The sequence below is a fragment of the Schistocerca gregaria genome, chromosome 4 (genome assembly GCF_023897955.1).
Source record: "Schistocerca gregaria isolate iqSchGreg1 chromosome 4, iqSchGreg1.2, whole genome shotgun sequence".
NCBI lineage: Eukaryota > Metazoa > Arthropoda > Insecta > Orthoptera > Acrididae > Schistocerca > Schistocerca gregaria.
In genome coordinates, this window is record NC_064923.1 from 437,103,950 (window position 1) to 437,116,450 (window position 12,501).

Consider the following 12,501-nt stretch of genomic DNA (forward strand, 5'->3'; position numbering starts at 1 on the left):
GTTTATTGCAGTATTCAGAATTATTTTAATATTCAGAATTATTTTAAAAAGCCTGCAGTAGTATCAAATATATTCTAGGAATGACAAAATTTCAAGACAACTTGCAAATTATGAAATAATTACAAGAAAAGCAACACAAGTTTCATTCACAACAGCATAATGATGCGTTTGAAGAAGATTTAGTCTTCTACAAAAATATATACTCTGAAAACCATACTCTATTTTCTAGAAGCTGTTTAAGCTCTAGAAACACAATGACTAAATAAAAGAGATATAGCAGACACATTAGCTGAGTGCAGAAATAGACAGCAGTTCTAAATGTCTGTAAATCTGCACTAGATACCAATACCACATTCATGCACAGAAGAGAGTACTCCGACTGCCTTCTGCTTGTTATTGGATATGTTTAACTGTTACTGTAGACATCCGTGGCCAGTAGCTAATTTCAGGTTTTCATATTGGAGATTTTGTATACTTTTCAGTGGAAGAATTTTCATAACAGCAGTAACTAAACAAAAGCAATATTTAGTGCTGGCAGGCTTTCATTTATACCAGCTGTTTGCGAAAGCCACTGAATGCTGTGTGTTCTAGAAATCAATTGGACAAAACAAGCTTTAAGCAACCTAATTTGGTGTATAGTGGGGAAAGGTGTGTGAACAAACCTCACGACCTGTTGTTTCATGATAAGTTATATTGTCAAACAATGGAAATTCCAGGTAGGAATATCAACAATGTAGGAAAAGACAGATTGCTACTTCCTGTACAGACAACACACTAAGCTATAGATAGGTCCAATTACAAGACACTTACATATAAGCTTTCGGCCACAGCCTTCATCAGAAAGAGAGACACACACTATTCATTCACAAAAGCAAGCACACCTCATGCACACGCGACTGCCAACTCCGGCAGCTCAGGCACAAAAGATTCTCACCCGCACTGGTGGAGTTGGCAGTCATGTGTGCATGAGGTGTGCTTGCTTGTGTGAAAGAATGGTGTGTGTGTGTCTCTCTTTTCCTGACAAAGGCTGTGGATGAAAGCTAATGTGAAAGTGTCTATCAATTACACCTGTCTGCAGCTTAGCATATAAACTTTGCCTTAAGTAGCAATCTACATTTTCACACATTTCCATTATTTCTGAACAAATATGAATATATCTTTACATGTGTGATTTTCAATTTCCACACATAGCACATTAATAGATAAAAATTTACTCCTTATTTGATCACATCTTTTGATTTATTTCAGCATGCCAGAAAGGAAAAACCATTTAGCTTTTTGTTGTCACTGTGCTGCCCTAATCTTAAGGATTACACACACTGCCAAGGCAATAGCTCCAAAAACAACTGTGTTCTCCATGTGAAAGCACTGTAGAAATGTAAATATAGACAAACATAAGTTCCATAATATAAATGAATAGTTGAGCCCCATAATTAAAATCAGTACTTATATAATTCCCTGATCACGACACAAGAGAATAACAATTGCTTCATAAATAAATAAATACATAAATAATAATAATATAAACCAATTACTTAACTAATAGGAACCTTGTACTCTCAAATCTTTTTAATCTGAATAAATGAATTTTCAAGAAAGCAGACACTCCCCTTCAAATTTCTCACATTATTGTCTTCTAGTGCACATGCACAGATTCACACCAGGAATATGCTATATGTATCACATAATCGGTTGGTGTGAACTAGTCTGCCGTTCGAAACATGTATGCTTATGGTGGCGCTGCACAGGTGGACATCTGAGGTGCATCATGTAATATGGTCTTCAACAGGAAAATTGCACTGTTATATCGGCAAGCCACTGTCAGCAGGGTTAGATTGTAACTCTACAACCTGTGTTGTGTGGGTGATAGCATACTAAAGTTATGTGTGTTTTCACAAATGACCATGAAAATGAAAGGATGAAACCTCTTGTTGGTACACAGCCTAATCCTTAGGGACAGGAAAATTTCACAAAATGATAAGTGTGGAAAATAAATAAAAATTGGTGTTTTTTAGCAAACTAATGCAAAACTGATGATTTTTATGAAACATCATGCACTTTCACATCTTCCCGTGTAAAAAAAAATGTCATAAATCTGACAGCAAAAATTTACCGATTTTCATAACTGATGGCTGTTGAACGATGAAATTGCCTTTTGTCTTCTTTTTCCTGCAAGGATTAGGTTCATGTATAATCCTCAAATAACAGTTCAATTACCACATAAGGAATAAGATCTGCCATTAAAAATAGCACCAAAATTGGCAGAAAATACCAAATTTGTAGACACCGAAAAATAACAGTGACAGCGTCAAATAAATTACATTTCTTTGTTGCGAAAATCAAAGACCAAATCTGTTTAAAAAATCTAGCAAAAAAAAGGACATAGAATCCGGTAGAAAAGTAACATTGAACCTGACAAACATTGCCTTGAGTTTGGCAAAAAATGGCACAGGATCTGGAAAAATATAAGATCGAATTCAGCAAAAAATTTCACTGAGATTGGAAAAAATAAACACCAAAAAGAGAAATTTTATAGCGCCAAAATTGGCAATAAACAGTGCAGGTGGGAAAATAACACGATTTGATAAAAAATAGCACCAAACCTGGCAAAATATAGCATCAAAATTGGTAAAAAACACAATCAATATTGTAAAAAAGACCACCGAATATGGCAAAAAGAGACAAAAAATGGCAAAAAAGAATACCAAATTTGGTAAACAAAGTTTGCCACATTTGGCACAAAATTTGCAAAACAATAGCAGCAAAGTTTGAAAAAAATAACACTGAAATTGGAAAAAGATAACATGGCAGAGGAAAAAATAACATCAAAATAGACAACACAGCACTGAATTTTACAAAAATAACACCAAAATTGGAAAAAATTACACTGAAACACACAAAAATAAACACTGAATTTGGCCATAAAACACGACAATTTTTTCCTGTCCTACTAATCTACCTTTCGAATATCAGCAAGTGTGCGTGAAGCTTCAGTTGCCCACATGAAAAAATGGTGCAATACCAATGATTCCATGCCTCGCACTGTATGAGAAACTGTTACCACCAAAAAAAGTACAAATATTACCTTAGCTATGGACATGTGTAATCAGATAAATAGCTAATGAGAGGTCCAGATTAATGGCGAGGTCTATAACAAAAGAAGCAATACAGTTCTAGGGGGAATGGGAAGAGGAATTTTGCCTTATGCATGACACCTTTTTTCTGTTTTGTTTCACCCAGACATATTTCAACACAATTTGTGCTATCTTCAGTGGGTTCTGTCAAAAAAAAAAAAATGAGGAACCTACTGAAGATAGCACAAAATGTGCTGAAACATGTCTGGGTGAAACAAAACAGAAAAAAGGTGTCTTGCATAAGGTGGAATTCCTCTTCCCATTTCTAGCAAGAACGGACATAACAAGAAGAACTGTAACACCACAAGATGATTGATACAGTTCTAATTGTAAACTTTCATTAACATTAACTTGCTAAGATCATATTTGTTTTAGTGTGTTTACTGGCAAACATCATAAGAGGAGACAAACTAATAAGTTTTTGACTACCCAATCCCAGAACTCATAATTTTTGCAGTCTTACACAGTTGAGGACAACTAAACAACAGAACAAGGAGACAGGAGGTAGCCAGCATAAACAAAAATGAAATGCATATAGAAAAACATCTACATTATTAGGTCGTGTGTCAGAATCACGATTTTGAATTATACCTATTGGTAGTTTCCACTCTACTAATCTCTTTTCATCCCCATCAAGAATTTCTATGATGCAACTTGGCCCTTTTGAAAGATACTTACACTGTGTACATTAAGCATATACTGGATCTTTTCTTTTGTGTACAGATTATCACAGTCTTCCCTTTTACACAAATCAGTAACTGTGTAGCTTACATCAAAATGCAGAGTTTGTATCTTATTGTTCTATAATTTGAGCTTACCTGATTTGCTGCGTTCTTACACCCCCCTCTTCAGAAACAAACATATTTCCAACAATATTAGTGATAGATGAAAGCCAGCTGCCAGACTGAGTTTCTGCATGCTGTGCTTGGAATTGTCTGCAGAAGTCTGTTAAGCATGCTGTTATGACCTGTAAAAAAATTGCAGGCCTTCAATAATGTGCCAAAAAAAGAAGCAGTAACTATATCATTATTTTCTTTCAGGAGTGCTAGTTCTGCAAGTTTCGCAGAAGAGCTTCTGTAAAGTTTGGAAGGTAGGAGACGGATACTGGCAGAAGTAAAGCTGTGAGTACCGGACGTGAGTCGTGCTTCGGTAGCTCAGTTGGTAGAGCACTTGCCCGCGAAAGGCAAAGGTCCCGAGTTCGAGTCTCGGTCGGGCACACAGTTTTAACCTGCCAGGAAGTTTCATATCAGCGCACACTCCGCTGCAGAGTGAAAATCTCATTCTGGTATATCATTATTATTTAATAAATGGAATATGATTACAGAACGAAATAATGAAACTTGCTGATATTCTTTGGAATAAAAGTGAATTACTGTCAGCCACACAATGGCTTCTTCTTCTACTTCTTACTATCATTATTGTTATTATTATTCCAATTTGAAAAAAAGAATAAACAATGATTATGATATGGAATTACATGCACCCACCAAAGCTCACAACAATGAAAGATAGAGAATTTAAGGGGGATAATAATGTTATGTGGTGGAAAGGAAATGACATGAAACTAAAAATTATTGGAGACTGTGGATGTGGGGAAAGAAATCACAGGAGATAAAGCTGAGACAAGTTGTGATAGGTTTCCACTAGTTGTAACTAATGTCATCTTGCAAAGTCACAACAGTAAAATGTCTACTTGGAAGAAACCAGAAGACACTGTAGAAGTTTGTTTCGCAACGATGACAAAAAGGGAGATATCAACCACATAATGAACTAGGATGAACAACAACATGCAAATACTAATTTCAATCAGGAACTAGAAGTGACAAATGGGGGTTGAAGTTCAGAAGATATAAACAGAGATGCTGTGCAAACCTAGAACCAGTGTCTAATTCATGCGGTGAAAAAGAAGATAATGAGAAATAAAATGGGGAAAAAACAAAGATGACAGTACAAGTGAAATATGACAAATTAAAGAAGATTTACTTGAAGTTGAAAATCTCTGAGACAACAAATATTGCAATAAGTAAATTAATCAGAGAAATGGCAAAATGGAAGTAGATTTTCTTTTTAATCACTAAGTAGTGGCATATTTTCATATATCTACATCTACATCTACATCCATACTCTGCAAGCGACCTGACAGTGTGTGGCGGAGGGTACCCTGAGTACCTCTATCGGTTCTCCCTTCTATTCCAGTCTCGTATTGTACGTGGAAAGAAGGATTGTCGGTATGCTTCTGTGTGGGCTCTAATCTCTCTGATTTTATCCTCATGGTCTCTTCGCGAGATATACGTAGGAGGGAGCAATATACTGCTTGATTCTTCGGTGAAGGTATGTTCTCGAAACTTTAACAAAAGCCGTACCGAGCTACTGAGCGTCTCTCCTGCAGAGTCTTCCACTGGAGTTTATCTATTATCTCCGTAACGCTTTCGCGGTTACTAAATGATCCTGTAACGAAGCGCGCTGCTCTCCGTTGGATCTTCTCTATCTCTTCTATCAACCCTATCTGGTACGGTTCCCATATTGCTGAGCAGTATTCAAGCAGTGGGCGCACAAGCGTAGTGTAACCTACTTCTTTTGTTGTCGGATTGCATTTCCTTAGGATTCTTCCAATGAATCTCAGTCTGGCATCTGCTTTACCGACGATCAACTTTATATGTTCATTCCATTTTAAATCACTCCTAATGCGTACTCCCAGATAATTTATGGAATTAACTGCTTCCAGTTGCTGACCTGCTATTTTGTCGCTAAATGATAAGGGACCTATCTTTCTATGTATTTGCATCACATAACACTTGTCTACATTGAGGTTCAATTGCCATTCCCTGCACCATGCGTCAATTCGCTGCAGATCCACCTGCATTTCAGTACAATTTTCCATTGTTGCAACCTCTCGATACACCACAGCATCATCTGCAAAAAGCCTCAGTGAACTTCCGATGTCATCCACCAGGTCATTTATGTATATTGTGAATAGCAACGGTCCTATGACACTCCCCTGCGGCACACCTGAAATCACTCTTACTTCGGAAGACTCCTCTCCATTGAGAATGACATGCTGCATTCTGTTATCTAGGAACTCTTCAATCCAATCACACAATTGATCTGGTAGTCCATATGCTCTTACTTTGTTCATTAAACGACTGTGGGGAACTGTGTCAAATGCCTTGCGGAAGTCAAGAAACACGGCATCTACGTGTGAACCCGTGTCTAAGGCCCTCTGAGTCTCGTGGACGAATAGCGCGAGCTGGGTTTCACACGACCGTCTTTTTCGAAACCCATGCTGATTCCTACAGAGTAGATTTCTAGTCTCCAGAAAAGACATTATACTCGAACATAATACGTGTTCCAAAATTCTACAACTGATCGACGTTAGAGATATAGGTCTATAGTTCTGCACATCTGTTCGACGTCCCTTCTTGAAAACGGGGATGACCTGTGCCCTTTTCCAATCCTTTGGAACGCTACGCTCTTCTAGAGACCTACGGTACACCGCTGCAAGAAGGGGGGCAAGTTCCTTCGCGTACTCTGTGTAAAATCGAACTGGTATCCCATCAGGACCAGCGGCCTTTCCTCTTTTGAGCGATTTTAATTGTTTCTCTATCCCTAGAGGGTGATCAAAGAGTTTCCATTCGAAGGTGGTACAGTCCACAATCAGTATGCCAAACAGGCAAAACCACTGTGAGCACTGAGCCAATCATTCCACTGAAGCACCGGGTTGAAGAAGCCTATTAGGTAAAACACTGTGTCCTGCTGCATGAAGAAGTCTCTAACTGCCTGCTGCACATCCTTATCAGACAGGAAACGTTAAACCTACAAGGCGTTTTTTAGGGAACCAAAAGAGCAATAATCACATGGGGAGAGATCAGGACTCTAGGGCAGGTGCTTTGGCATCTCCCACATAAGTGGGTGTAACTTCTGAGTAACTCTCGGATTGAATGACATCTTGTGCTGAACTGCGATCGGCACAGAACTTTGTGCGCCATTCGGCAGTTTTCGACAGACATGTTGCCACACACAAAGTCTTCATTTTTCAATGGATGCCCACTGCTGCTTGTCCTTTGGCAAAAAAGGACAGGTATACACTCGCACACACACACATATCCATCCACACGCACACAGACACAAGCAGAAATTTTCTGCGAATGTATACCTGTCCTTTTTTCCCCCTAAGGTAAGTCTTTCCGCTCCCGGGATTGGAATGACTCCTTACCCTCTCCCTTAAAACCCATATCCTTTCACCTTTCCCTCTCCTTTCCTCTTTCCTGATGAAGCAACCGTTGGTTGTGAAAGCTTGAATTTTGTGTGTATGTTTGTGTTTGTTCGTGTGTCTATCGAGCTGCCAGTGCTTTCGTTTGGTAAGTCACATCATCTTTGTTTTTAGATATATTTTTCCCACATGGAATGTTTCTCTCTATTATATACATTATGTAATTATATTAACTAGCCAATTACAAACCTGTCCATAGCCATTAAGCGCTAATTCATCATCCAAGATTGAGAGCTTCACAATATATGGATTTGCTGCTTCATGCTTTCTGTAATTCACAAGCAATGTCAACAAGAGCACTGCATCGTGGCCATGTTGGGCTCTTGTGCTAGGGTCACATAATAACTATAAATAAAAATTTGAAAAAATTTTAAAAGTCATTAAAATACAATAATGTTGGGTATAATCATAAACAAAAACTTATCAAACATTACCTGAATCAAGGCTTCAAATATGCTGTTGATCATAACATATTCAAGGAGTGTATTTTGACTGACATTGTCCGTACCCGTGACAAGAACAAGCAACAGCTTCAGACAAAGGGCTTTAAGACTAGATGAGTAATCACCTAGAGTGAATAATAATTATTACTATTATAATAAAGTCAGAAAAAATTAATCTAATAAACGCTGTGATATTATTCAGCCTAATGAACATTATGAACTCTCTGATACTGGTGGATATCAAACATTTCATTTGTGCAACAATAACCTCACACAAAACTATTTTCGTACAGCTATTTCACATGAAACTATGTACATGTTATTACCACTACATTCTGTTAACTTTATGTTACGAATATGTACCAGCTAATCTTCACTCGCAACATAAATAATTAGATTTTTTACCTACAAACACAATCACTGTTCTCTCATTTTGCAGAAATAGTAACTCTAAGTGGGAGTTGTGTGAAGTCATTTGTTTAGGGTAGGCAAGTTTTGTATTTATGTGAGGTTTGTAGTTTATGGGAAAAGATGGTAGTTATTTTTGTTTAAATCGTTAAAGAATACAGAAATTAAAAAAAAAAACCTGAATGTCTATTATTTCCATCAAACTTTTACATATGTAGTTTCAGATTTCTATACACATAAAAATCCTGAAACAATAATCACATTCTGAAGACAATGAAGCAAACATATAAATCCAGTTAAGTAGCAGATACAAAACTAAACCAAGGTGTGCACATCCACTTTTAAAATTCCCCAACCGATATACATCTGTAATCAGACTTGTCAATGGTGGCTTCACATTTTACTGAAAGTGGCTTTTTATACTGCATAGAGATACACGAATGTGGTAAAGACATTTGGGCATAGAAATAAAGAGCTGTGATAAAAAACCATTGTGTCTGATTCCATTATTTATATCACAGGAAATTCCACTGGAAGCAACAGACAAAGTTTAGTGTATAATGTCAATGAATCCTGTTGTTTTCAGTATTATTCAGCTGTAATATAACAATTATTCCTACAAAATTTAAACAGTTAAAGCTAGATTGATTAATTTATGCTGTCAATTAAAACTTAGGAGAAATGAAGACATGAAAAGAAGGTGTCCATGGGTAATAATACAAATGGAAAACAAAGTTCACATGAGGTTTCACAGGTGACAGATACTTATAAAAATGTTAGACACAGTTTTCAGTAAAATGGTAGACATATATAAAGGAGTTCCAAATGAAGACAGATTGGCATTACTACACAGGGTTTTGAGTATAAAGATTATTTACGGACATTTAGCATAGAATGGATTTCAGAGATTAGTGTGAACTCAACAGCTACATTTTTACAATCTCTGTGGATTTCTTCACAGACCATGACAGGATCCACCTGATGAGCAAACAAAGTAATTGTCAGGGAACATGGAGTACAAAAGGGGTTAATGGGGATGCTAAGATTGTGCTTCAGAAATTTCATTAAAAGCTAAATGGAACTATGAAATTTGTCAATACAAATGAAAGACCACAGATGTCAGCATATGCAGATAATACTGCAGTCCTTTTGAAATATGGTAAATAAAATAAGCTGGCGTAGCTGAGCACATGCTCCCCATAAGTGATTCCCATGCAATATCATCACAACTGTATATTAAGTAAAACAAAGGAACAGTTCTCTTTGTCATAACTACTGTGGAGATAACTTCCGAATGCATCAAAATTTACATTATTGGTCTTACCAATCAAAAAGTTATTGCAATGATCCAGTAGTGTTTGCATTAGCTGTTCAGCAGTTTCAAAACCCATGAGAACATTGATGACATCAATTCCATATTCTCCAGATGTTTTCTTGTATATACTGTGGATGACCGCACATAATGTCTAAAAACAAATAATCACAATTTTTACAGCACTAGAATGAAATAATAAACAAAGAGTACCTACTCTGGATTATGCTGAAGTACAAAGTACAACATCTATTATTATTATTATATATTATTATTAATATTTTGCTTCTCACAATATGACTGAAACAAACCTGTAGTGAGTAGACAACACGGATGTTATGTTCATGGTCTAATGTTGCAATGCACTTTTGAAAAAGTGTATTTATATTGTCTTTAAGTGCCACCAATTGCTCACCACTTAATTTTTGAATTTCAGCTTCTAAATGTGAAACCTGAAATAAAAAATTGACCATATTTTATATGAAACATATTATGGGCTACAGTAGCTTCAGTTAAACTGACTACTGTCTTTTATTATGGGCAACCACAACAAACACCAGTTCAATTATAGTATTGAAGAATCTCATGAAAAGAGCTTGGTGTTATCTGACAGTTTAGTTATGGAAAGCAGTATACATTTAAAAGTCAATTAGCTATGAAAAGTATTGCATACACACAGTAAGTGTCATGGAAAACAGTATACACAGTCACTGAGCTATGAAAAATATTAAATATACAGAGTAGGACCAAGTAATGCAGCATTAGTAGCAAAGCACAACTAATTTTTATGAAATGTGTGCAAGATTCAACTTGTTGGCACTGTTACAGAGGAAACTTGTTTCCTTTGTTCCTTATCTACTAAGTAGATAGAGGAAGTTAAGTGTATGTGAAAAAAATGGTTCAAATGGCTCCGAGCACTATGCGACTTAACTTCCGAGGTCATCAGTCGCCTAGAACTTAGAACTAATTAAACCTAACTAACCTAAGGACATCACACACAGCCATGCCTGAGGCAGGATTCGAACCTGCGACCGTAGCGGTCACTCGGCTCCAGACTGTAGAGCCTAGAACCGCACGGCCATTCCAGCCGGCCATATGTGAAGATACAATCTACAAAACTAAAAATGTATCCAAGAATCCCAATAAAATGTACCTTACATGGTATTGTGTGATAATGGAAAAAAAAATTCATCACCGGAGTTAATAACGACTCCTTACTACAATTTGAGGTGGCAGAATTACTATCTCACTCCCCTCTCAATAAATCTATATAGGGCTATTACATGAAAATAGATATTAATTAACTAGTGGAAGTTAAAGGATTCTCAGCAAATTAGTGCATGAAAAGATATGGTTCATAAAGGAGCCCATACAATTCAATGTAGAGAGCCACTTGACAGCGCTAGTCAACAAAAGTGGGGTAGAGTTCAAGGAAGTGATTGTAATGGATTCTACACAAACTTTTTCCTATGAGCCCATAACAAGGCAGATCTTTCTGGGAAAAAAAAAAAAATGGAAATTACTGAACACAGTGATGTTGTGTCAGAATAAGCCATTGTGACTGACATTTCATCAGCTGCGTCAACAGGCCTAATATCTAAGTGAAGAGACTCGGACAAAACACTTGTTATTGAGATCAATTGTGACAGTTAAAATAACAAACATGTTTCATGCAATTTCTAGTTAAGTGTTTCACTGATTTTTCTAGACTAACAGAAATATACTGAGGTACAAAGGGGGGAGTTAAATGCTTAACTTCCCATCAAGGAGATCATTACACATTACAGTCAAAGCACAAGCTATGGGCATATGGAAGAAAATCAGCTGTGTCCTTATCAAAGGCAATATCCCATCATCCACCTTCAATAGTCTAAAGGAGACATCTAAATGTGAATGGCTTGATTTGTATTTGAACTCTTAACTCTCCTGAAAGTTGCTACTGTTGCTGCACCTTAACCACTGTACCACCTCAGTCAGTAAAAATGCCACAAACTGTGTAGCCTGATATGTTGGCAGACTGAGTAATGCTATAACTAACAGTCAAAGTTGAGGAACAGTTCATTTATCAGAAAAATAGCAACCTATTACCACAGCACCAGATCGAACTTTCTGCACTTGGCCATCCTAACCAGTACCATCTCTACTTGGGAAATGACGACGGAAGGAATTGGGGCCCACACATGGTAGTAAATGATGCACTCCTTCAAAAGGAATAGAAACTAAATGCTGTGATTATTAAAGTTATATAAAAGCCACAGAAAGACAAAAATTATCACACTGCATAATGAAAGTAGTAGTGTTAGTGAAAATAAGTAGACTGGTGTGCAAAACATATGGACAAAAGTAACTTTTGCACAATCTGTCACTACCAATTAACATAAGTTGATGAAACTAGTACCACCCATGGAAAGAACTGCTAAAATATAGCACAGAAGATAATTGAAAGAAATACACAATGAGATGAACAAAAATGTCACTTTTATTCAAAGACAATAATTACATTGATGCCACTGAAATTTATGATGGCCTCCTAGATACTGGAAAAAGTGAACATGGTTCTTAATAGGATGTGTAATCACTGCAGATGGCAATACAATGTCCTTATGGCAGGGCATTCCATTTTTCCACCAGCACTGTTGACAACTGCTGGATGGTCACTAGAACATGTGGACATGCTGCAATATATCTCCTCAACGCATCCCATGTGGGCTGATGGGATTTAAGTCATGGAGGAATTCGCAGGCTACTCCATTCACTGAATATCTTCTTACTCAACTGAGAGACAAGTGCACTGAGATGAGCACGCAGCCCCGCTCCTCTTTGAACCAGTCCCTATGCTCTTTGCATCATTGCAAATGATGCCTCTGAGGTGTGGGTGTCAATGGAACTCAACATACTGGTCATCTAGCAATGATATCAACCACACGTAGAATC

At 37.0% G+C, this 12,501-nt stretch overlaps 1 protein-coding gene and 1 non-coding gene across 5 annotated transcripts in view; one reads left to right on the top strand and one right to left on the bottom strand.

Moving 5' to 3' along the window:
* The window catches only part of LOC126365861 (armadillo-like helical domain-containing protein 3), a 128,508-nt gene that overhangs the window by 84,801 nt on the left and 31,206 nt on the right, over positions 1–12,501 (bottom strand). For all 4 annotated transcript variants that reach the window (XM_050008529.1, XM_050008530.1, XM_050008528.1 and 1 more), the window contains exons 4-8: positions 9,879–10,019; positions 9,580–9,721; positions 7,839–7,972; positions 7,594–7,749; positions 3,953–4,101 (exon numbers count right to left, since the gene is read on the bottom strand). In XM_050008529.1, coding sequence (XP_049864486.1) covers positions 3,953–4,101; positions 7,594–7,749; positions 7,839–7,972; positions 9,580–9,721; positions 9,879–10,019 — 722 coding nt within the window. The remainder of the gene's footprint in view (positions 1–3,952; positions 4,102–7,593; positions 7,750–7,838; positions 7,973–9,579; positions 9,722–9,878; positions 10,020–12,501) is intronic.
* Positions 4,277–4,351, top strand: Trnas-cga (transfer RNA serine (anticodon CGA)). Its single transcript has one exon. It is a non-coding gene; the product is annotated as a tRNA-Ser (tRNA).